The 26,646-nt window shown below is 43.6% G+C and overlaps 1 protein-coding gene and 1 non-coding gene across 7 annotated transcripts in view; one reads left to right on the forward strand and one right to left on the reverse strand.

Moving 5' to 3' along the window:
- MARK3 (microtubule affinity regulating kinase 3) overlaps positions 1-26,646 on the reverse strand; it is a 124,715-nt gene that overhangs the window by 53,993 nt on the left and 44,076 nt on the right. For all 6 annotated transcript variants that reach the window (XM_053666019.1, XM_037164233.2, XM_037164235.2 and 3 more), the window contains 4 exons: positions 12,712-12,760; positions 10,783-10,848; positions 5,869-5,939; positions 982-1,038 (listed from right to left, as the gene is read on the reverse strand). In XM_053666019.1, the coding sequence (XP_053521994.1) occupies positions 982-1,038; positions 5,869-5,939; positions 10,783-10,848; positions 12,712-12,760 (243 nt within the window). The remainder of the gene's footprint in view (positions 1-981; positions 1,039-5,868; positions 5,940-10,782; positions 10,849-12,711; positions 12,761-26,646) is intronic.
- Positions 4,543-4,681, forward strand: LOC119063126 (small Cajal body-specific RNA 11). The gene has a single exon (XR_005085101.2). It is a non-coding gene; the product is annotated as a small Cajal body-specific RNA 11 (non-coding RNA).

A 26,646-nucleotide genomic window follows, 5' to 3' on the forward strand; every position in this document is an offset into this window, starting at 1 on the left:
GACAAGAGGTCCTGAGACAAGAAATGAATGTTCAGTTTAAACAGGAAGAGCTTCATGCTGTGAACCTGTGAAGCCCAAGGTACCCGAGGATGCTTAGGTGAAAGTGTTCTTTTGTGAGCTGGACACTGGGCGAGTGCTCTGACTCAGCAATGGACTCGGGTGACGAACATGCAGGCAGCCACTGCAGTTACTAGAGCGGATGCTGAGTGCAGCGAGGGTGGGAGCAGAGAAGAACCAGAGAGCCAATGACAATCATGTGAGAACCAGTTAGGGGAGCACGGAGGCAGTGTTCAGGGAAAGACGGCCATGAGAGGGAGGAGGCCAGGGCAGGTCTGGAAGGGTGTTGGTGAAGGACGGTGCAGACTCACGCAGCTTCGGTGGACGCTGCTGGTGAGGGTGCAACTGAGAGCAGGAAAGCGTGCCAGGAGACACACAGAGCACAGCAGCACCTAGGGGGAGATGGGACCCAGACACAGAAGCACCCTGTCCTGTGACAAGATGACAGTTCTGAGAGGTGAAGGGTGGGTCGGATGCAGCTATGTGAGGACCTGCTAGGAAACTGAGGCAATTTCTGCTTGCTGTTTTCATTTTCTCTGTGAAACAGAAAACCTTACCCTAGGCCAAGAGTGAGGGCAGAGTGGACTGTGAAGGACGTCTCAAAATGCCACTGCTGTTGACGGAGAGAAACAGAAAGGGGGCCAGGGGCACGGAGGAGGCTGTCCGGGTGGGAGCGTGGAGGCCCCCATCTGTCTGCTGGTGTGATGGTTTTTCTCCAGAAACCAACTACAAGCCACGTTGACTGTGATGTAAAATACTTCTAACAAACTCATTTTCATTTCTAATGCTCTTCACTGTAAGTGGATTAAGAGTCAATTACTACAGGACTTATTTGAACACACGTAAAAGCAGTCTACCCATGCCTCCTGTGTCATGGCAGCGTGGACAGCTATGCACAGTCCCCTGGGAAGGTGCCGGGCTCACCTTGAGGTCTCTGTGAACGATCCGCTTCTGGTGGCAGTACTGGACTGCAGACACTATCTGGACAGGAGAGACGCCACATTAACAGTCATCACTGGTGCAGAGCCGTAAATGAGATGAAAACGAGTCACTTTTGTTCACATGTGCTAAATACTCAGTGAGCACCTGAGTGTCTGTGTGGATCTCCCAACGTCATTTTCTCAGGCTCTGAACTTCTTAATTTGAAGAAGTTCGGGGGGGGGGGGTTGGTAAAAAGAGGCGGGTGCAGGTGTCCTTCTTGCTCTTTCTAGTTTAACTGGAATGGCCACCTCTTGTGGGGCCCTATCCCTTAATACGCAGTATTTTTGAGGATCTGGGTAAACCCAGCTGTCCCCTGGTCTGAGACCAGATGGCTCTGGGGCAAACTTACCAGGTCCCTGTCATCAACTATAAACCAAACTGGCAGTTCTAGACTGGCCATGGCCAGCTGTTCACCCAGGTTGGTTCTCCCGTTAATTACTATGCTTCCCAGCAACCTGCTCCCTATAACACTCTCTTCCTTTTGGCTGACATGGGTTCAAGGACAGCTAAAGTTACTTCCCTTCTCAGAGGATCAGTTTCTTCTTTCTTAAAAGTAGAAGAATAAATTATGTACATGAACTACAAACCATGAAAATGATTGCTGCTCTCTCAGTAAGGACCCTCCCACTCTTGGCAGATGGTATGCTTGCAGTTGGTTTTTCATTAGTCCTATGGTTAACACTGTGAAACAATTGTTTTGAGGAAATTTCACATTTACTAGTAATTCAAAAGTCTCTTTTTCTAATTATAAAAGTTTATATGCCCATTATAGAAATTTTAAGGAATACAGAAAAGTTTATATAAATACATTCTGGCATTACCACCAAACAGAGAAAACATCTCTTATTTTGGTGTATTTGCTTCTAGTCTTTTTCTTTTTGAAAAAAAATTTTTTTAATTGATTTGTAGAGAAAGGAGGAAAGGAGAGAGAAAGAAAGGGAGAGAAACATCAATGTATGAGAGAAACATCAATCAGTTAGTTGCCTCTCATGCGCCCCCAACTGGGGACTTGTCCTGCAACCCAGGCTTGTGCTCTGATGGTGGACCAAACCCATCCCTATGTTTCCCGGTGCATACACACACACACACACACACACAGAGCTGGGGTTATAATGAAAATACCACTTGTTTCTCCAGTTCAGATCATTATCAAATTTGAACTGGAGGCCACGTGTACTCACCTACACTAGACATCGAAACTCAGAGGGCTGTTCTGTCAGGTGCGGTTTTGGTTTGGAATAAGCAGCAAGGAGAACCTGGGCTGTGTCAAGGTGGGGGAGCACCAAGCCAGGGTCTCCCTCAGCAGACTTCAGCTCAGGACGAAGTGACTATTCAGGAGGCCTGACCGCCCCCAGCTGACCAGGTCCCCAGCCCCAGGGCCAGCGTGTGGGGCTCAGAGCAGCTGGCACCTGAAATGCTGTTTCTGTGTTGTCAGCAGGGGCACTGGGAACGGAAACAACTTTGTTTTCCCAAAGTCACAGGCTTGCTGCCTAGAACACAGGTAACTTTGATCACACTTCCGCCTGATCTAATTTTCTCTCAGATTTCCCCCTCATACTGGTATTTCTCTAGTAGGTTGTTTCCGCATTCTGCTTTTGAATCAGATTTAACAATTTCCTTCACTTTCCTCAAGGAGATTAAAGAATTTTCTTTTTACCTCCAAAGAGCTCAGAACTAAAATAATGCCACAATAATGTGAAAATATTCAATTAATTATTGCCTTTTTTTGGCATTCTGCTTTCAAGCTAGAAGCAGTTACTTCCAAAGAAGGCTGAGAACCCAGGTGTTTCCCAGGTCAGAATGGAAAGGCAAGCCCAATTCACTTCTGGTCACATGAGACAGGACAGAAGCAGTAGGGCCTCCAACCCACCAAGATAGGAGAAGAGACAAGGCAGGACCAGGAGTCTAGTGTCTCTCTTTCAAAGAACAAGAGCTCAGCCAAAAACCGTGTAAGCAGTAACTAGAATGAGAGTGGTGAGGAAGGGGGAAAAGGAAAACCCATCTGCCAATGACTGTGGGAAGAAGGGCTCATTTTTGACAGCAAACAATTATGCACAGTGGACTTTGTATGTGGTGTACCTTCTGCTTTGTCATAAAAAGAAAAGCTTTTTTATCTATCAAAGGAAGGGTGACTTATGAACATTTGGGGAGCATGGCAATGAGAAACAGAGAAACGCAGGAACAGCACCATCACGCCCGACCCTCCCAGGATTGAATGAGCCATCTTACGGAACTAGTGTGGCAAGGAGACAGGGTGACAGGCGCTGTTAAGTGCTGTATACCAAGTCACTAGCTGTCAAAGCACAGAGACTACCATTCCTGAATGTACAGAGCAAGAGCAGAGTGAACTGTTTGGACACTTCTGATAATTCAATGTGGGGTCAGGACGAGCCCTGACAACACTGAGGTAGTGGGGTGCAATGGAAACAGCCTCAGAGGGGCTGGACGTCTAAAACCACAACTTGGATAAGGACCCCCATCTGGACAATGGTATGAGCAGGACCCCCGCCCCTGGTGGCCTAGCACTCACTGTTCGACCACCCACTGCTCAAGCTCAGCGGCACCTCAGGTCAGGCTCTCAGCCTTGCCAGACACATGCTGCCACTGCAGCCCCACGCTTGAGACCGACACCTGGCTCTCCACCCGTGGACACCGCCAGTGACCAGGACAGGACACCAGATGCTCGCTCTGCTCGCTTCTGTCGCGTGAGCTCTCTCTCTCTCCACGTAACCTGCACATGACTCTACTGGCTCACCGGGGAGGTCTCCCCCCATGAACTGGCACGGTCGCGGTGTGTGTGAGTGACCTGTTCCAGGGATGCCCCCTGCTCACCACACTGGACCAGTTAAGGTGCCCCAAGGACAGCCTCAGAATTCCGGTTAGTAAATGTCTAAGTCCTTCTGACAAGCCAGGTCCCACCAGGGGAATGGGAACAGACGGCAGAAAAGAGAGTTAAAGGTCTAAGTGCTAAAGGCCCCGCAGGGCGGGTCCAGGCCCAGGGCCGTCACCGCTGCCAGCCTCCTCCTCAGTCAGTAAAACCACAGTCCGCTAATGTCCGCAAGTCGGAAACTTTCATCTGAGTGAGAAGAGAAGTTTTATGAGGAAAAAAGATCTTGACTTTAGGTGGTCAATTTATAAAAAATAAGAGTACAGCTATGGAAAGGACCAAACAGACTTGTCTTGTAATAAAGAAAAACTGGAGTTTCCTTCCATGGGCCACAGGATAAAGTAAAAGAACTGAGAAAAACTGCGTAATTCACCAATCATAACTTCCTCTTTTATAACTAGAACTGAGGATCAGAGAAGTTAAATGGGCGCCAAAATTTAGCTTCAACTTTCATACTTAATAGATTAAAGTACCATTAGTATTTTTTAAACTTTTAAAATTAAATTTGAGGAACAGCAAAAGTTAAGAAACTCGTAAGCAAGTCCTTAACTATAAACTCTAGACTAAGCAAATCGAGAGGCAAATGTTAAGAGAAATCTTGAAAATCAGCTAACACTGCGTCCTGGCCTATGCTTTCTCCGCCCGCCTGTGCCCAGGGTAACAGGGGAGTCCGGCAGGACACACAGCAACCTCCCTCTCAGTCCAGGAGGGCCGTCCCGAGTACAGGGCTGGCTCTTGAAGGCATGTGAGGGCAATGAGAAAGAAAAAGAAAAAAAAAAGAAAATCAGCCAAAACTGCCTCTTCAGTTACTGTCTGTATCTCTATCTCGACAACCTTATTATCAGTGAATAAAACAAAAAATTTAAAGTTCTGAGAAAAATGAAGCTATTCTGCCACTTAATTAAGAAAACTTACAATTATGGGAATACAGAGTCAATTTTAAAAGGAATCGAGTACCTGCTCCTTCCCTTCCTCTAAATCAAGGGTGAGCCACCCTGGCCTGCAGGTCCACCCTGGTCCACCACTTGTTTTGGTGGAGGAAGCTTTGTTGGGGACCAACGGTGAGAGCATCGGTGAGAGCATGGGTGGCCTACAGCTGCATGCCCCCCACCCTCAGAGCTGACTTGTTGCCACAGAGACTGTATGGCCCACAAGGCCTAAAACATTTACTGTGTGGCCCTTCATAGAAAGAGCTTGTTGATTCTTAGCCTCAAAATAGCACAACGTAACAATTAAAAATTTGAGTTTCAGAGTCACAGGATCTGGGACTGAATCAATGGAAGGTTTACTTGCCAGACAACAAATTTGGGGTAAATTATTTAATCTGCTTCTGCCTTGGTTTCCTTATTTTTAGCAAATAGGCATAATACTCCTTAACTCACAAGGCTGCTGCAAGAATTATATTAATGTAGGTAAAGCACCCATTCCAGGGTCTGCAGGTAATGACCAATCAATAAACTATAATTATTATTAATAAAGATAGTTAAATCACCTTTATGCTGAAAACCTGCGTCTCTTTAAAGACCAGCATAAAGACAAAACAAGGAGGTTAAGTAGTTATTTAACAGAGTCAGTTCTGTTTGGTTTTGGCTTCTGTAAGACAAAACTAATAATGAATTTTGGGACTCTAGCATTCTCATTGCTAAAAACTTGAAGATGATTATGAAAGAATCTAGTTTTTTTTTAAGACTCAACTGTCAAAAACTAAGGGTAACAGTGAGACTGAAATGACAACTGCAAGCCCAGAAAGAGCCCAAGGACAGCTCCACGGCAGCGCTTCAGGCACCAGAGGCACTTCATGTGTCTGTGCTGAACCGAACGGCCCAGCCCTGCTCCACCCTATGGGCCCTGTAACCATTCATGTGGGAAAACACTTGTTTGTTTCAGGGTTCAAGTTAGATAACTTTATCAAATTAATAAACTAAAGGTACATAAATCCATACCTGTCTAAATTTAGCTCTTGCTTCTTTTTCCTTCATTCTTCCATGTGCAACCAAATAGTCAAACACTTCACCTATAATTGAGAGAAATAAAAGTAAGCAAAAGTCCTACTTCTGAGCATTAATTTCCCATAAATTGATGTTTCATTTTTAGCAATGCCTTAATTTTTATTTTTAAATATAGGTATGAAGATAAACAGAAGTATGTGGAATTTATACTAAGTTAGCCTTAAGTGTACTGCGGGCAAAGTTCATCAACAAAATCTTGAAGCTACAGAAAAGCCTTGAAATTAAATTCTCAGGTTTAAATTATACAACTTTTATTTTAAAGATTATGTTTTAATATAAACTTGGCAATAAAAATTGAGAGTTAAACTGGGTAAGTTATTTGTGTTAAAAGAGGATGTCTTCACTGTAGGATTATGACAAAGCAGCATTTCCTGGATATATTCATTCATTCCACAAGTACTTATTGAGTACCTACTGACTGCCAGGTACTGTCCCAGGCTCTAGAGAAACAGAGCTGTGAATAAAGCAAGTCACTTTCCTCTTGGCATTTACATTCTAGTGGGAGAGACAGGTAACAACAAACAGACAAAAGAATACACAGTATGTCAAATGACGAGAAGTGCTATAGAGAAAACAATGGGGAAAGGAACAGGCAGTGTGTCTGTGTGTGCAAGCATGTTGCCGACTGCTGAGAGCACACAGCAAGGGAGGTGGCAGATGGGCACAGGCATGGGTAGGAAGGGCGAAGGCCTGAAGGGTCCAGTGGGCTTTGGTAGGGACCCGGGCACAGCTTATTCTGGGCCCTGACCCTCTCCCCATCCAGCAGCCAGAGTGATCCTTGTAAGAGGTCATTTTATAGTCTCTCTTCTCCCACTGACAAAGTCCAAGTTTGTCAACATAATTTTAAAATACTTTCATACATGCAAATACAATAGAAACCTCTGAAGAGATTTAGGAACCATAAAGTCATACTCACAATTACTAAGTTGTCAATTAGGAATTCAACCCAGATATCTTTTCCCTTTACTAAAAATGTACTTAGCACTCAGACTAGGCAGCTAACCTGAAAACCTCTCAAGGCTATCTGTTGGAGAAACAACAGCAAACAGGTCAGTGACCTGACAGCTAATGGAAGGACACTGAACAGGGCAGTGCAGAAAGGCCTTGGGTGCAGGTTCAAGTCCTGCCACTACTGATGAAACTGTTGGCACAGAACACCTTTCAAGGATTTAGTTTCATCTACAAAAATTAGGATGACTTCTGAGATTCCTTCCAATTCTAGTAAGTCTAATGATTCTACTAAACTGAAACATATCAGGCTTGGGAGAAGTAGGTAGTAAATTTAAACAAACTTTAGTTATTCAAAATGGCAAACACAAACAATCACAGAAAGAGATGTCCCGGAGACCTAGAGTGCTATGCTGAGGTGGTCAGAACAAACAGCCTAGGCCAACAGACCACCACGGGCGCTTTAACAATGCTCCTCGAGGGAGGGCCCTCTTAGCAAGTCCCTGAGAAACTCGGAGATGTGTACGGCACTTACCAGGCTGCACTGCCCATGAGAGGCCCTGGCTAGACTGACCCCTCCTTTCTTTCCCAAAGCCCATCCTCTTTCTACTAAAACTGGATGTTACCCTGACGGGTGTGGCTCAGTGGACTGGATGTCATCCTGCAAAAGGAATGGTCGATGGTTCGATTCCAGTCAGGGCGAATGCCTGGGCTGTGAGCTAGGGTGTGTTAGAGGCAACTGATTGATGTTTCTCTCACACATCAATGTTTCCCTCGCTTCCTTTCTCCCTCCCTTCCTCTAAAATAAAGAAATAAAGTCTTTAAAAAAAGCTGAATGCTTCTCAGATGTTTTTGTCTTGCCCTATGTAAGAGCAACCCCTACAACCTGGTGCCTAAACTAGATGGACACAGAAAGCCATGATCAAATAACACAACCAGGAGGGGCATGTGGTGCCAGAAGGCTGCGCTCCACACCTGGCAAAGGGACTGCAGTGAGATGTCCCAGACTCTACTTGTCAAGGGTGCGAGCCTGGCCACATCATGGAGTCACTGTGACGGTCAAGGAGAGATCAGGTTAGAGAAGGAGGGCGTTTGTGCACTGCATAGGCTACGCAGATGAAAAGGTAATGAACTTCACTCCGGAAGATGAGTAGAAGGTATAGGACTCCATACAGATTTTTGTTCTGCAATTAACCTCCAGCTCTTCCTACTACTATTCAGTTGGAAAATCCCAACCAAATTTTCCAACCACATTTAAAACAAATCATACAATTAATAACAAATCAGGAGTATGAATAAGTGGTATCAGAGGCATGCCTACTAGAACTTATTCTCGCTCTCAGCAGGCTTCTTATTTTTTATTTAATAGTAAACTCACTACAATGAGGCTGTGATTCAACTTTCTGTTTTACAACCTGGATCAAAGTGCTCACGATAAAATAAAACTCCAACCCAAACAATTTAAGCTATAGAGTCAGAGTATGTTCCTAGGAGTTTATCATTCCATAAATCCAGTTCAATTCTTGTTTGTTGAGAATCTGCCAGACACTGTGCTAGAGGTAGGAAACAAAAAAATAAGCAGCAAAGCTTCTGAGCTCCACAGACCAACTCACACATGGTTCAAAAACTACAAGCCTACCCCAACCTCAACCCTACATTGAGAATCTTCGTAAAAGACAACAGCCATATACAAGGTCTGTCTGGAAAAAGCCCAGCCATTGTTAATATAATGAGAACAGTCTACACAAGTTTTTTGGATGTAACCTGGCAGCCACGGAGAGTGGACTAGAATGCTCATGTGTGAACAATGACGACTTCACTGACTAGTCAGTGGGGGTGGTAGATGGCACTGAGTGAGCATGTGCACCGTGCGGCCACTGCATTCAAAACGACTGAGTGAGCAGAGCAACGAATCCACGTCAAATTTTGCTTTAAGCCTGAACACTATTCCGTAGAAACTACTGGGATGATTTGGAGGCTTTCAGAGATCATGATATGAGTGCAGCGCAAATACAAGCGGGACACATGCTTCAGAGACGATCGAGAACCTGTTGAAAGTGATCCACACTCTGGAAGGCCTGCGACAAGCAGATCACCTAAGACTGTTGAACGTGGACGGGCTGCAGTCGACAAAGATCGGCGGCCGACAGTGTGAGGACTGGAAGTGGAGCTGGGGGTTCCAGAAATGACTGTGTCCGGGATTCTGACGCAAGGTCCTGGCATGAAACGTTTTGTGGCAAAATTCATTCTGTGGCTTCTGCTACCAGAGCAGAAGGAACATCAGGCTGCAGTTCCCAACGACTTGATTCAGACGGCTACCAATGAACTGGTTTCCTCAAGAAGGTCATGACTGGAGTTGACCACGGGTCTGCGGTGCGTATGACCAGGACGGGAAGGCCCAGCCATCCCAATGGAAGTCAGTCACCTGGTTCTCCATGCCCAAAGAAGGTGTAGCAAAGTTGCAACAAGGTCAGGACCATGTTAACTGTGTTTTCTGGTTGGGAAGGTGTTGTCCATCAAGAGTCTGCTCGCCCCTCCTGACCAAACAATTAATAAGCAGCACTACCTGTGATCTTCGTCAGTTGAGAGGTGCAATACGATGAAAATGGCCGCAGCCGTGGGTGACCGGTGATTGGCAGCTTCATCACAACAACCCGCTCATTCATGCATCACGTCTCGTGCAGAGTTTTCTGGTGAAACATCAAGTCACCCAGGTGACCCAGCCCTCCTACAGCCCAGATTTGGTGCCCTGCAACTTCTGCCTTTCCCCAAAACTAAAATCACCTTTGAAAGGGAAGAGATTTCAGACCATCAGTGAGATTCAGGAAGATACGACGGGGCTGCTGATGGTGATTCCAACTAAGCATTTTACAGTGTTCTGAACAGTGGGAGTGACACTGGGTGAACTGTGTGAGGTCCCAAGGTGCCTCTGTTGAAGGGAACTGAGGCATCATTGTCCTGTATACAATGTTTCTCAAACCTTGTATTTTCTTCGAAAAGTGCCTCTGTTTTTAATATTACATTGCTGGATACTTTCTGGATAGACCTTGTTTATTCATATCAAAAAATGTCAACATTTATATAAACTTGAAGGCAAATAATTACTAGTCCTTAATCTTTGAGGAAAATCTAACCATACGCAGTAGAACCACTATATCTGGCCTTGGGAAAAATGGATACCTTTAACATTACAATCTGATACAGAGAAACAATCCAACATGCAGTACATAATTATTTCAAACAGACTAATGTAGTGTTACATTTAGAACAAACAAAATGTGGCATGCATATGTACTCATACCATACATATAATAATGGAATATTATACAGCCTTAAAAAGGAAGGAAATCCTGTCCGATGGTACAATATGGATAAACCTTCAGGACATTATGCTAAGTGACACAGGCAGTCAAAAGGATAAACATTGTATGATTCCACTCATATAAGGTCCCTAGGGTGGTTAAATTCTTAGAGAGAAAGAGAGAGCAGAAGGTTGGTTATCAGGGGCTGGGGGGCGGGGCAGGTTGTGTTTACTGTGGACAGAGCTATAGTTTTTCAAGATGAAGAGAGTTTTGTGGATACGTGGCGGTGACACTCAAACAATTTGTATTACTTAATGACACTGAACTATCCAAAAGATAAAAGTTAGTTAAAATGCTAACTTTTATCTTATGGATATTTTAGTACAATGAAAGAATCCAAGTATTTAGATACTGTCAATTAAAAATGCTAATAGTGAAACAACAGCAACCTACAAAATGCTAACAGTCAGCTTTTCTGATTCTCCTCTTATTGTATTATGATTGTGGGTATTAAAGAACCCTTAACAACTACCTGAATGGACAGTAGGGATGTGTACTCTTCTAAAGGGAAGAAAGAAAAACAACACCAATATCTTACCTCCACTTGCATACTCCATGATAAGGTAGAGTGTTTTGTCAGTTTCGATGACTTCAAATAACTTCACTGGTCAAGGTAAAAGGATAGAGGAGAAAAAGTAACAAATGTTTGTATGCATATACCATGTACATATAAACTGTAACTATACAAAGTAACCTTTTCTGTTTAAGATTTTAATGGCTGGCCCTCTAAAAACTGCTTTTAGGAAAGTTATCAGATATTTCAAGAACAGAAAAGAGCTGGTAAAGCATGGAATCCCATTAAAATGATGATTTCTGGGTTCTGGGACCGTGGAAGCGTGCACTCAGCAGTCCAGAAAAATGTGTCCGGCCCCATCCCTCTGTCACTGTCTGGTACGGCCACATTGGCTCGCTGCCCTCCCAGCAGCCTTTGCACCTTAGGAAAAGCATTCTTATTTCCCATTCGAACTGCAGGGACTGCTCAGACCTACTCTACTCCTGCAAGTTCGTTCACTTGTTGTTCTGGCTTTAAGGATATATATAATTCCACTTGAGACTTTTGTTGCTTGGGAAACATTACAATTCCCCCCAAAAAAGGTTGTTTCGTTACTATTCTGAAGACAGAGATGGAAAGAAGAAGAGGGGATTGTACTATAATTAACTGAAAATAATTATTTTCAATGGGTCAGTGTAACTTTGCTGTAACAGTTCCTGTTACAGACAGAAATAATATCCCTGTTACTGCTAATTCATAAAACTATACAACAATCGATCAAATATATACATTTTAAAATAAAACTGAAATTTCTAAAGCTATCAAATCACTATTTCGCATTCTACTTTATTTTGGTAATACATGCTTTAAAATTGGATTTACCACAGGAAGGAAAGGGTAGTCATCTTTTATATTTTGGGCTATTTACTAATGCTTTAACACAGAGTATTAGATCAAATAAAGTGCCCAATGCAGAATTTAATATATCTCTCTTGAACTGATAAAACTATCATATTTCTAAGATGATATATGTTCAAGCTGTTAAGAAAAAATCACTGAAAAAATTTAAGACATATATGCTAATAAACCATCAACATATAAATAAAACCTTTCTAAAAACCCCAATGCAAATATTAGCTCTCCTGGAAAAACTATTTTAAAACTATTTAAAGAAATTTAAAATTTTAGACATTTACATCTATCATCAAAGATGTCATTTAGTAATAAGCAGAGAAAACGCCTGTAAGGGTATATATAACTTATGTAATTAAAAAATAAATATGTTTGAGTTAGCTAGTTCTAGGCAATAGTAAGAAAGTATTTTTAGGTGAAAAGTTAGAATTTGAAATCCAGAATTGGCTGGCTAACCCCAAAGGTTAAAATAAAGTGAAGAAAGATTTTCTTTCCATTATTAAATTCCTTGTTATTTTTCTTTTCCACATATTTTACTGATTTTAAGATGAATATTTTTTTCACATTTTAAAATACCACTGATAATGGGATGATGGCTTGGTAGCACTGTTATTTCTTGGTGGTTCATAAAATAATGTTTTTTAAATAATGGTAGCTTAGACTGGATGAAACGGCTTCTCTCCTGTGGCTCCATTCTCTTCTTGTGCCTCAGGAATAGGATAGGCTATTAATAGGATAGCCTTAATATCAAATATTACCTCTCTTACTTCCTAGAAGTGATTTTGATAATGAACTAATACAACTGTCTTAAGAGCTACATCACTTTCGAAGTAATATTTTTAGATTGTAGGAGCTATCACTGTGTAAAGAAGATGTTATACTATTTTTAACTAAGTTTTAACCCATTATTAGTAATTTCAAAAATTTAATACATATGATGAACAATCTGTATATATATTTTATTAAATGTGTACCTACCTCTCCTGGAATACAAGTTTAGCCTTATGACATACTTTCAAGAATGCATTTAGACCCAGAAGTATTTAAGAAAGCAAAAAGTACCTATGTTTGGATGATTTAAAATCTTCATTATTCGTACTTCTCTGAAGAGCTAAAAAACAAACACACAACCCCCCCCCCCGGCACAGGTTACTACATGTCATATTCCACTTTTGCAATATAAGTTTACATCTTGATTTTGAGAACTGATTCGATGATAATGTTTGGTAGTCCACACTAGGGCTGATATAAAGTCCAGTGTAACTATGAAGTAGCTTTATAACCCAATACCACATTCTTCGATTTTACCTTGTCGAAGAAGCAGAGGTCCCAGGAGAACAATAACACAATCTGAACTCTATTTTGTAACCTGGAACATTTAAGATCTAACCTGGGGTTCTAATTCTGCAAATCAAAACTTCTATACTCCCAATAATCTACCTCCTGAGTGTATCAGATTTATAATTCCAACTAATTCGATGAGAAGATTTTGATAAAAGCAACAGGAAATCCTCACTGGAGGTAGGTAATTTAGCATGGGAGCTGTGAGAGACTTACACTAGTGGCTCTAATCAGTACTGCCTCATGTGTTCACACTTTGGTACTGGCTGTGTGCCTTGCTTTGGCCAATGGGACATTATCAAATTCAAAGCAAGCAGAGGCTGGGTAAAATGCATGCGCAGCAGGGCTTGCTTTCTTGGAATGATGTCACCGTGATGTGAAGAAGATGGTCTAGCCTCTGAGGATGAAAGACTGTACACAGAAGAGACCCATTGTTCCAGCTGAGCGCAGCCCCCACCAACTCACCACCTGAATGCTGCCAAACAAGTAAACCCAGGGGAGACTGCGAGAAAGCAGAGCTGCCCAGCCACCACATAGAAGGAGGAGAAACAGTAACTGCTGCTGCATGAACTCATAGTTTGAGTTCAGAGGTGGATCACAGCGTTATGACCCAGGCTCATATGAGATGGTCTCAGAACATAGCGGAAATTTAGAGTCCATCTCATCCAACCCTCTTGCAAATAGGCGGAAACCAGAAAAAGAGAGGACAAGACCTTCCAAAGCACTAGCTCTGGAGTCTCCATGGGGAGTCTGGCCAGAACCAGGTCTCCCATACCCCACACATTATAGCCTTCTGGAGACGAGGGCTGGGAAGAGCACTGGTGGACTAGACAGAAGGAAAGCTGGCAAGACATCACAAGGCACTCACTGTCCTCGTCCTTCCCCACCATTTCTAATCCAGAAGTGTGCCAGCAGCTACCAACTGAGGGTAGAGAGAGAGACATAGATGCAGTTGACCTACAAACTGAGCTCAGCGCTCAGAAACATGGGTAACACTGAACGGACTTTCTGTCTGGAACACCACACCACCTCTGAAGGCAGGATCGCGTTTTTCGGCAACAGAAACCCCGCCAGGTACTACTGTGGTCACTCCCCACCTTTATGTCCTGAGATGAGAAGACAGTCTCCCTGACAACCACTCAGGTTTGAGTTTTCCCTGTTCTCCCCTCTGCTCAGCTAACTCAGAAATCCTCTTTTCCAACCTGTCAGAGTTGAATGTGCACCTACCACGTGGTTCTCCCCATTATTTCCACAACTGCTGAGTTAGAGGAGCTCCAGGTCGGACACCACACCAACACAGCTCAGGACACTGCATGCAGAACAGAGCCAGGGCCATGGCCGCCTCTGGTCTCCCTACCACTCAGCTCAGCCCCGGGCCTCCACACCCTCCATTCCTCTCAGGCATCAGCAAACACCAAGCTCCTTCCTTCCTGAGAGTCATTTCTCCTTCTCATCCTTCCAGTCTCAGGCAGATTCTCTGAAAACCATGTCCATGTAGGTCTCCTGCGTTTTATAGCATCCTTCCCTAGAATGTTGTTCCAGATGTGATGGTACTTTTCCCGTTTACTGTCACCTCACCATCCACTGGGAGCACATCTGCCTCCTCCAACTGTGGTGCAGCTGAAGCCGAGCCTGGCACACAGCAGGGACTCACATGCCTGACAAATACCAAGAACTGGAGTGTGAGCTGCTCCCCTGGCGTGCACTGCTAATGGCCACACTGCTCCTTGCCGACCTGTCACAGTTCTGCTGGCAGAAGAGCAGGCCAAGAGAACAACAATCATTTTTAAAATTGCCACTAGTAGCACAGCACTGAAACAAAGTAACTATAACCAAACAGCTGAAAAAGATGGACTATTACTGGAGTTCAAGGGACAGGGAGCTCACACGTTCGTTAGCGGCACCATGGAGGTATTTAGACTTATGCAGGACCTAAAAAAAGATGTCCACAGTTGAAAAGGGGTTATGTATGCTCTGTTTATGTGGGCAAAGATATGGAGGTGAGACCAATGAGAACTATTTAAGAAAGCCCAAGTGACCCATCTGGTAGAGCAGTATGTTTCCAAAGTGTGGACCCCAGGCCACCTACATCAGGATCACTAGGGTAAACTAATGGCGCAAACTGCAGGTTTCTAAGCCCCTCCTGTCACTAGATCTGAAATGGGCCTCGAGAACCTTACTTTTCAACAAAGTAAAGTGCGGTAGTTTTTAAGTATGTCCACAGACTCCTTAGCAAACCTCCTCTCAAAAGGAAGAACTGAATCTCTCTCTGAGTGTAGGGCACTTAGTGATGCTCTGCTAAGGAATGGAGTAAGGCAGAAACAGTGGGGGAAAGGGAAGGCACTCAGGAGAGTGACCTGGACAATAAAAGGTGCTGTGATCTGAGAGCCTCCCGCTCTCACAGATCAATGGCTTTCATCAGGAGGACACTGAGCTCTTAGAGGGACAGGCCCAGATGGCAAGGAGGCCTAGTGCTCACAGCAGATGAGCAACTGTAATCTCTTGACAGCAGCCAGGTGAGAGAACCATTTGGAAGTGACCCACCAGCCCCAACCAAGCCTTCAGATGCCTGCAGCTGTGGCTCTTACCCAAAAGCATCTGAGTCAGAACAGTGCAGCTAAGTCACTCCCAAACATGACTCAGAGATAGCAAGATAACATAAAGTTTTGTCTAAGTTGCTAAGTTTTGGAGTAATTTGTTAGAGAGCAGTAGATAACACACTCAACACACAAAAATTGGAGAATCCCTGAGTTACAGCAGAAGTCACACCAAGGGATGAGCTGTGAAAACACACAGGGAAGATGCTGGGAGCAGGAGTACGGCCTTCACGGTGCAGACAGAGAGTGCTGTGGGAGACTCCCCAGCAGGGCAGTGTCTGGATATTACCAAAACAACTAGCAGAATCATGCATCAGGTAGAAACAAGTGAATAAACTCTACATCAGGGGTGTCAAACTCATTTTCACCAGGGGCCACATCAGCCTTGCAGTTGCCTTCAAAGGGCCGAATGTAACTTCAACTCCTTACAGTCCTAAAATTATTCCAGCCCTTTGAAGGGAACCGAGAGGTTGATGTGGCCCCTGGTGAAAATGAGTTTGACACCCTTGCTCTACACCAAGTCAGTTAATGGTAGGGGGCGGGGAAGGGTGGGAGGGAAGCAAGAAGCTGGCAGTTATCACGTGCCTACTGTGGCTGAAGCCCAGAGCCAGATGCTTCACATCTATGATCACGTCTAACTTACGTCTCCCAACTCTGTCAGGTGACTAATCTCCAGCACCCAGGAAAGGATGACTGAGAGTTAAGTAATTTGTCCAAGGGCTCCCCCTAGCTAGGAGCTGCCAGAGCCAGGACTTGGAGTTGTCTGACTCCACTGTCCACATGCATCCCAGGATTCCACTCAGACACCTTCAACATTTACAAGGAAATTAACCAACAGATTACAAGCTGCCAATACAGAAAACTTCAGAGCAACAGGTGGGCTGGCACAGAACTTTAAAACAAAGTCAACAATTTTCATATAAGAGATAAAAATCCAAGGGATTTCAGATCAACTGTGAACCTGATGGTTTAGGATAATTAACTTTGGACAAAAATAATTTATTGAGAAGAAAACATGAAGTTTAAAAGTCCCTACTAGGACTGTAAAAACACTGTTTAAATCTTGTTATTGTAAAAGAACATTTAAGACAGATTCACCTATTTCTACTATCTTAATTCAACTTATTTTTCTACACCTGCTTTCAATCTTATGTAGACACTAGCTGTGAAAAGTAATGGAAATGAGCCCTGGCTGGTGTAGCTCAGTGGACTGAGCTCAGGCCTGCAAACCAGACAATCGTGGTTCGATTCCCAGTCAGGGCACATACTGGGGTTGCAGGCCGGTTCCCTGCAGGCCAGTTCCCAGCAGGAGACGCACAAAAGAAAACCATACATTGATGTTTCTCTCCCTCTCTCTTTCCCTTCCCTTCTAAAGGTAAATAAATAAATAATTTTTTAAAAAGTCATGGAAGTGGACTTCCGCCAAGATGGAGGCATAGGTGGATGTGCCGTGCCTTCTCCCACAACCAAGATTAGAGAAAACTAAATATTAGCAACAGAAAACACAGCCAGAACACGGAAAATTGAACTTTTCGGAAGTCCGTTAACAACAAATTCTTCAGCCTGACCGGTAAGGGGCGAAACCAGCGGCTGGCGGAGCAGGGTTGCACAGGAGGACTCGGCCAGACACACTCAGGCCCGCGGAATCCAGACGCAGGGTCAGACCTAGTGAGCGACCCAGCGAGCAACCAGGCGAGCGACCTCGGGGGAGACAGCCGGGCCGGGGCTGCGTGTTGACTGAGGTCGCGCATTTGTGCGAGGGTGGACAGGCGAGGAAGTGGGCGGTTGGACCAGGCCGGCAGGTCCCCACGGCAAGCGGCAGTGGAGGGCGCCGCCATTTCCCTGCTCTGACCCCACCTCCACATACAGCGTCATAACCCAGCAACTCTGAGTGGCCCGGCCCAGGTGAACCACCTAAGGCACTGCTCCTCCGCACCCAGCTGTGAGAAGCGGCAGAGGGGGTCGCCATTTCCCCGCTCTGGCCACGCCCCCACATATAGCGTCACAACCCAGCGACCTGGGAATCCAAGCCGCCGCTTCTCACACTTAAAGGGCCCGAACAGACCAAGAATGGCGCAGGAGGATCTCAGAGCCCCAGAAATAAATCTAAGCGATGAAGAAATAGCAAAACTCACAGACGCACAGTTTAAAAAATTGGTGATCAGGATCCTCACAGAACTGGTTGATTATACGGACAAATTAGACAAATATATGAAGGCGAAACTCATTGAAATGAATGGAATTGCACAGGACACCAATAGCAATGAAAAGGAAACTGGGACTCAAATCAATGGAGTGGATCAGAAGAAAGCAAATAATGGCCAAACAAAAAGAGTCAAGAAGCAAGAATTCAAAGAAATGAGGAGAGTCTTAGGAACCTCCAGGACATCTTTAAACGCTCCAACATCCGAATTATAGGGGTACCAGAAGGGGGAAAGGCACAGCCACCAGTGGAAAACTTATTTGAACAAATAATAAAGGAGAATTTCCCCAATCTGGCAAAGGAAATAGACTTCCAGGAAATCCAGGAAGCTCAGAGAGTCCCAAAGAAGTTGGACCCAAGAAGGAACACACCAAGGCACATCATAATTACATTAGCCAAGATTCAAATGAAGGAGAGAATCCTAGAAGCAGCAAGAGCTAAGGGGACAGTCACCTACAAAGGAGTCCCCATCAGACTGTCAGCGGATTTCTCAAAAGAGACCTTACAGGCAAGAAGGGGCTGGAAAGAGGTATTCCAAGTCATGAAATCTAAAGACCTACAACCAAGATTGCTCTATCCAGCAAAACTTTCATTTAAAATGGAAGGACAGATAAGGTGCTTCTCAGATAAGATCAAATTCAAGGAGTTCATCATCACCAAGCCCTTATTATAGGAAATGTTAAAGGGACTTATCTAAGAAAAAGAAGTTAAAGAAACATGAACAGTGAAAGGACAACAAACTCACAGTTATTAACAACCACACCTAAAACGAAAGCAAACAAAAAGGACAGCTAGATCAGGAGTGGAAACATAGAAATGAAGATCTCAAGGAGGGTTAGCAACAGGGGAGTGGGAGGAGGAGAAGGGGGGAGAAGGTACAGAAAATAAGTAGTCTAGACAGTAGATAGAAAATAGATGGGGGGGCAAGAATAGCATGGGAAATATAGAATCTAAAGGACTTGAGACACATGGTCATAAACTAAAGGGGGGGTGATGGTGGGGATGGGGGGTAGGGTGGAGGGGAATAAAGGGGGAATAGAACAACTGTAACAGCATAATCAATAAAAAAAGTAAATAGTTAAAAAAAATAATAAAAATAAAAAGTCATGGAAGTGCATGAAGTGACAACCTGCACCCTCCACACACCATCACATCCCCCTGTCCTCTAGGAACTGGTGCACAGGAGCAGGACAAACAAACATCCTGCAAGAGACAAGTTCAGAATCCTGGTGACCAGAACACCAAGAACACTAACAATACCACACCACAGAGTAAACCAGTGTCTCAGGAGCCAGAACGAGGGAGGTACAGGAGCTTTCTCTGGAAAATGAAAATTTTACAAAACAGTATAAAAATGAGCTGAGCATATGCCCTGCCTGGTGTGGTCCTGTGGACTAAGCACCAGCCTGTGAACCAAAGGTTCAGTGGTTGGATTCCCTGGTCAGGACACACGCCTGGGTTGTGGGCCAGGTCCCCAGTAGGGGGCGCAGGAGAGGCAACCACACATTGATGTTTCCCTCTCTTTCCCCCTCCCTTTCCCTCTGTGTAAAAACGAATAAATAAAATCTTGAAAAAAAATGAACTGAGCATATAACAGAGGGCATGGGGAAGGGGTGAGGGGGTTACAGACACAAAAGAGTGACTGATCGATAAATCTCCATGACGAAGTACCCCCTTCTCCAGACAGAGAGGTATGAGACAGAAGGGACAGGCCCGAATGCAGAGAGCCTGAAGGACAAGACGAATGATTACTTACCTGCAGGCAGTACTGGAAGGAAGAAAATGACCATCCTCATCTTTAATAGGAAATAGCTGCATTATAAATTCAAGGTTAACAAACAAAGAGCAGCAGCCTTGCATGAAAAGGGGGAGACACAATCAAGAAATATTCAGAGGGGGGAAGGGAGTACAGGCCAAGTGGACGCTGACACACGCCTGTGGAGATGGGTGCGGGGCAGGCCGAGCCTGGGCAGTTGAGTAAGGACAGTGAACGCACAACTTGTATTTGGTAATTGGGTCTGAAGCTCGGGACAGAAATCTGGGCTAGAGATTACCAGTATAGAGGTGCCATCCTCAAAGGAAATGGCACAGCCTAAATGTACAAAAGGAAAGACAGAACCACCAAGAGACAAACACTTTAGAGTGAAGAGTCCACAATGCAGTCAGAACAGGCAGGGAGAGAATGAAGTACAGCCACTGGAGCCCCGCAGACCAACCTATGGGCTCAGGAATCTGTTTGTAAACAGTTCTCAGATCCTGGAGCACCTCTGGTTGCTTCCTGAACAAGGAAGGATGCCACGCCTGCCTTCCCTCGTCATTGTACGGAAATCTGTCCCTTTGTCTCGATGACCACACCAGTCACCACACCTCTGCTGAATGGAAAGCATACAAGACCCTCTCAGACAAACCAGGGGAGAGAGGCTGGGCAAAGCTCAGGGTTCATGGAGAAAAAAACTGTCAAGAAAATGCACTGGTGTAAAAGAAGAAAAAATATGTATCTTTGGTTCTCTACACAAAGAAATATCTCTGGAAGGACTGACAGAAACTGATGCCACCAACTATCCCAATGGCAGGGACTTAGGTGGCTGGAAGTCAAGGGACAGGTGAATACTTCCTTCTGCATTTCTTAGTGGCCTTTGAACCTTGACTTACATAATTGCATTACCTATCTCCCTTTCTCAATTAATCTGAATTTTAAGAAAAGGGGTTGAGAATAAATAAAAGTAGGATGTTTTTGGCTAAAAGAGAAATTCCTAAATAAGAAAAAGTAGCTGAACCCTGGCTGGTGTGGCTCAGTGGATTGAGAACGGGCCTGCAAACCAAAATATTGAGGTTCGATTCCCTATCAGGGCACATGCCTGGGTTGCAGGCTAGATCCCAGCAGGGGCCAGTTCCCAGCAGGGGATACACCAGAAGCAACCACACCTTGATATTTTTCTCCTTCTCTCCTTTCCTTACCTTCTAAAGATAAAAAAAAAGGCCCTGGCTGGTGTAGCTCAGTGGATTGAGCGCGGGCCTGTGAACCAGGCAATCGAGGTTCGATTCCTAGTCAGGGCACATGCTAGGGTTGCAGGCCGGTTCCCTGCAGGCCAGTTCCCAGCAGAGGACGCATGAAAGGCAACCATACATTGAGGTTTCTCTCCCTCTCTCCTTCCCTTCCCCTCTAAAGATAAACAAATTAAAAATCTTAAAAAAATAAAGATAAAAAAATTTTTTTAAGTAGCTGAAAATCAGTGTATTTTGGTAACTATGCAAGAAGTGAGGTTATTCCTTCACATCATGTGAGTCAAAGCTGCTGGGGGTGAAAGGTTAGCAAATCTCCCAGGGCATACAAGGGTTTCAAACCAAGCAAATATGGGAACCAGAACAGTAAGGCAAAAGTTAAGGCATAATAGAGATTATCCTCACTCTCAGAACCACCTTAACACGAAAATAAAGAACAGACTAGGAAAGCTGACAAATGCTAGGAGAATACAATAACTAACAGCATCATTAAAGATCATTTGTTCACAATGAGCCAGAAACAGCGACCTCGCCCACCCAGAGAAAACTGCCTGCAGACGTGTGGAGGCGGGACTTGTGCAGATGTGCGGCAATGTGCTTAACTAGAACTTTACTGATACCGTGTAAGTTAGCGCTAAAGTTTTGCTATTATAACATTACAGTGATCACCCTTGTATACACATCCCCGCAACTGTATTGGCAGAGTAGATGCCCAGAAATCAATTGGGGACAGAGAGACAAGGGCATACGTGATTTTAAAACTTTTGTTCTACTACATTACTCTAAAACTAAAATTTATTCTATAGTCAAAATTACGAGATTTTCCGTTTCTCTGCACTTCTGTCAACACTATGGACTGTCGGTTTTTTACAGATCTGATTGGTATCTTTTAGGGTGGTGAACACTTTTACTTGAATATTCATTATCTGTTCTATTAACTGCCTAGTGCATCTTCTGGTGATTTTTATTACATTATATACTCCTGTTTCTTATTAATTTACAAGACCTTTTTATAAACACTTGATTCTTAAGTGAAAGGGTCAGGGGTGCTGACCCCCTGCAGAGTCAGAAATCCACATGTAACTCTTGACTCCCCCCAAACTTAGGTGTCCCACAGTATCTGTGGAGGACTGGTTCCAGGACCCCTGTGAATACGAAGTCCATTTTATAAAATGGTGTAGATCAATATATACAGTGAGCCACTGGCATCTGCAGACCCCCAACTGCAGGTGGGAAAGAGTATAGTTATTTATCAAAAAGAAATAACACATAGAAATGAACCCACACAGTTCAAACCTGTGTTATTCAGGGGTAAACTGCAAGAGAAAACAAGACCTTCGTCTACCACAGCTGACAATGTTGGGTACTAATCCAAAACCACTAGGCCCCCCTTTCTTTACTGCCTTTGCAGGAGCTATGCTTTCAACTTCGTTATTTCATCTACTGTTCACCTATACATTTCTAAAAAGCTTGAATATACTGCCCTGGCTGGTGTGGCTCAGCCTACAAACCACAGGGTCGCCGGTTAGAATGGTCACAGCACATTCCTAGGTTGCAGGCCAGGTCCCCAGTAGGGGGCGCACAAGAGGCAACCACACATTGATGTTTGTCTCCCTCTCTCTAAAAATAAATAAAATCTTTAAAATATTAAAAAAGGAGTCAGACTATTTGTCTCTCTCCTACCCTCAATCCTTGTTCACAAGGGCAAGCACTTTCAGAACTGGTTTTTGCTGCCTTACTTCTTAACAGCACATTTGTGAGGCTCCTCTTCAATGACTTTTTAACCCTGTCCCTGGGCTATTTATTTTGTTAACATGGGCAGTTATGATTTGGCTTTCACATCCTGTCCTCCAATCGATATCCCTTACTTCCTTCCTCCTAATAAGTTATCACGATGTTTGTCTAAATTACTCATTTACACTATATAAATATTACTTATAACCATGTTAGAAATGTATTTCCATTCATTTTATTTATTTTTAAATGGTTTTTGCCCCAGCCAGGTAGCTCAGTTGGTTAGAGCGTCTTCCCCATACGCCAAGGTTGCGGGTTTGATCCCTGGTCAGGGTACATACAAGAATCAACCAATGAGTGCATCAATAAGTAGAACAACAAATCAATGTTTTCCTCTGTCTCTCCCCTAACCCCCTTCGTCTCTCTCTAAAATCAATAAATTAGAAATATTTTAAACCACATTTAGCCCTGGCTGGTGTAGCTCAGTGGATTGAGTGCCGGCCTCCGAAACATCCATGTTTCTCTTCCTCTCTTCCCCTCTAAGAATAATTAAATAAAATCTTTTTAAAAAATTTACATGTTCTTTTATTTCCTTGGAGATAATACCTGGCTCGGTTATTTTGTTAAACTTCCTATGTACCTGTCACTTTACTAATTTATCCTTAAAATTTCTGACAGACATGTAAATCTCCTCTCAAATATTTTCAAATAATTAACTTTTTCCCCCTTGTATCAACTGACACTCATATTCTAACGGTCTTGGTTCTGTCCTCAAGGTCCACTGTGTTAGATTTTCTCTCCTGGACTCTTTGCTTATCTCTCTTAATATTCTCTCTTGTTGTTAGTGAAATGTAACCCGCAGACAGCGCCTGAGGAAGGAGCTGTTGCCTAACTCAGAATGTTCTGATTTCATCTTCAAATCTGATTGACAGCTTGCTGGGTAAAGAATTCTAGGTGAACACTGTTTCCTCTCAGAAAATCCACCCCCCCAGTTTTAAAGAGATATAACTGACATATAATATTATGTAAGCTCCACATTTATAATGTGGTAATTTGATACACATATATTTTGTAAGATCTACCATAATAAGGTGAGTTAGCACATCCTTCACCTTACAAATTACCATTCTGTTGTTACTGTTACAGTGAGGACATTTAAAATCTACTCTCACAGCAGCCTTCAAGCATACAATACAGATTGTTAACTACCACCACCCGCACTGTTCCTTAGGTCCCAGACCTCACCCGTCTTCTGTCTGTACCCTTTAACCACCGCCTGTCTTCCCCATCCCCAATCCACCTGGCAACCACCTGTTTTTATGAGTTCAGTCTATTAAGATTCTACATGTACATAAATGATATGTAGTATTATCTTTCTTTGACTTAACTTAGAATAATGCCCTCAAGTCCATCCATGTTGTGGCAAACAGCAGGATTTCCTTTTTTTTTTTTAATGGCTGAATAATATTCCAGTGGAGGAGCATGTTTTTTTCAAGGTAGATATTATTCATTTCCCTTTGATGGTATTTCTTTCTTTCTTTCTTTCTTTCTTTCTTTCTTTCTTTCTTTCTTTCTTTCTTTCTTTCTTTCTTTCTTTCTTTTTACTGAATTTATTGGAGTGACATTGGTTGATAAAATTACCCAGGTTTCAGGTGTACAATTCTACAATAGGTCATCTGTATACTGTATTGTGGGTTCAACACCCAAAGTCAAGTCTCATTCCATCACCACTTATCCCCCCTTTACCCTCTTCTACCACCCAGAAATTTTTTATTTCTGCAAATGGATCCATGGTATGCTCTAAGTTTAACCAATTTAAAATATTTGGTTCTTTAGTAACTCTTTAAAATAGCACAATGAATAACTGGTACAATTAAAAATAAAGTGTAATACTATCAATTCTCAATTTACTCTAAATAACAAGCTCATTAATTCCTGCCAAAAAGAAAATAAGTCTGACAACAAATTTAAAAGTTTCCCATAAGGTGGCAGCAACACGGAATCAGGATTTTATTCCATTTCTATTACTGCTTTTGAAATCTCACAATAAAGAAATACACATCCATTTTTATTCTCCCTACGTCAAACACACAGAATCAAGAAGGGCCACGTTTGCTTTCACTTCCCGCAGTCTGTTCCTGTCAGCTGACCAGAGCCATCACGCGCAAGTGAGTGCAGAGGCCAGACTGTCAGCAACAGCCAGGACCCCCTAACCGACCACTTCTGTTAAAGGCCTAGACTGTTAGCCTGCTGCAAGTCAACAGGAAAAGAGGGAGGTATCAGGACAGGAAAAGATGAACCAAGTTGTTCAATGAAAATGATTTGTGCCTCGCCTGATGGAGAAGGGGAAGGAAAGCAATGAAAACCCTGGGCATGGAGTTATTCCCAGGAGAGCTGGAGAGAGCAGGAAACAGTCAGCAGTGACAGCAGTCTGAGACTTAGGACACTGGGGAGGTTAGCTTCAGGAAGGGAAAAGAAATCACAAACTTTGAGGGGAACCCAAGAAAGTCTAGGAGCCATTCTCCCCTGGGCTGCGCACTGGGGGTCCCTCAGCCTCACCCTAGAGCCGTCAAACCAGGACCTCTGGGGGTTGTGCGGTGGGCATTTTGAAGAAACCATGTTTTTTCGTTTTTTAAACTCCACAGATAATTCTAATGCACAGCAAGGGTAGAAAATGACTGGTTTAAGGAGGCTGAAGCAAAAAGTGCCCCAAATAACCCAGGGTGGTGGCAGTAATTTCATCCTAGACCACATGTAAAGCATGAGCTGGTCCTCTCTGACCTCAAATTACATAGTTCCCTGATCTGCTGCCCTATGACTAAAATTCACTGAGATGCCAAAAAAAGGCCACCACTATTACAGAGCTCTAAGCATTAACAGTGGCTCTAAAACAAACACCAGCTTAAAAAAGAAAAAAGACAGAGTAGAATTTCTTTATTAAAAAATCTGATAAAAGGAATCTAGAGTCAATCATGCTTCAGTAATCATTCAGCAATCTACTGTATATTTACCATAGACATCAATTTGATGTCTAGTCTTCTTTTAAAATACAGGGATTTCCCTTTCTCTCTTGCTTCTAGAAGTATGGACTTCAGAATGGCACTTGAACCTCACTAAAAAAATGCCTTACTATTAGGCCAGCAGGATCTACTAAAGGACGGATTATCCACCAAAGGCCCTTGTTGGATATTGTAAGTAGATAAATTAATCCTCATCCAATTTATGTAGCATTGAACTAGAAGTAATAGCTCATATAAAGACTCATTATTCAAAAATACCCCCACAGCCCTGGCTGGTGTGGCTCAGTGGATTGAGCATGGGCTTCGAACCAGAGGGTTGCTGGTTCGGTTCCCAGTTGGGGCATGTGCCTGGGTTTCAGGCCAGGCCCCAGTATGGGGAACGTGAGGAGCAACCACATATTGATAGTTCTTTCCTCTTCTTTCTCCTTTTCTTCCCCTCTCTCTAGAAATAAATAAATAAAATCTTTTAAAAAAATACCCCAACAGACTGGAATTACTGCAGAAAACCAATAGTTCTTTAGCAGTTCTTACCTGAATCAAATAAATTCAGGTAAGGGGGGGGGGAAATGACAGTTGGCATGAAACAAAGCAGGCCTGTGTTGAGGGCAATTCCTGTGACTGACCCAAGAGGCTGAGTATTTACTAGGGAGATGGAACCAAGAAGACCCAAAATAAACTGGCTATATTTAGAGTAGTAGATTTAAACTCTGTAGCTCCATATGGCAGAATAGAGAACAGTGTTGTTGAAGTTTCTAGAAGATGGAGGCCAGAGCAAATGAAAAAGAAGAGCCTGAAAACCAGAGCATCTGACACTGGAACAAGACGGAAGAGCAAGAAGCAGCATTCATACCTGCATATGTTTAAAGCTGGCTAATGAGCCAATTATCATAAAGGTGCATTTCTTAAAATCAATTATTTCGCCCTGGCTGGTGCAGCTCAGTGGATGGAGAACTGGTCTGTGAACCAAAAGGTCACAGGTTTGATTCCCAGTCAGGGATCATGCCTGGGTTGTGGGCCACGTTGTCCCCAGTAGGGGGCACGTAAGAGGCAAGCACACATTGATGTTTCTCTCCCTCTTTCTCCTTCCCTTCTCTCTAAA

The sequence above is a fragment of the Artibeus jamaicensis genome, unplaced genomic scaffold (genome assembly GCF_021234435.1).
Source record: "Artibeus jamaicensis isolate MK-2021 breed Jamaican fruit bat unplaced genomic scaffold, CSHL_Jam_final contig_444, whole genome shotgun sequence".
Lineage (NCBI taxonomy): Eukaryota > Metazoa > Chordata > Mammalia > Chiroptera > Phyllostomidae > Artibeus > Artibeus jamaicensis.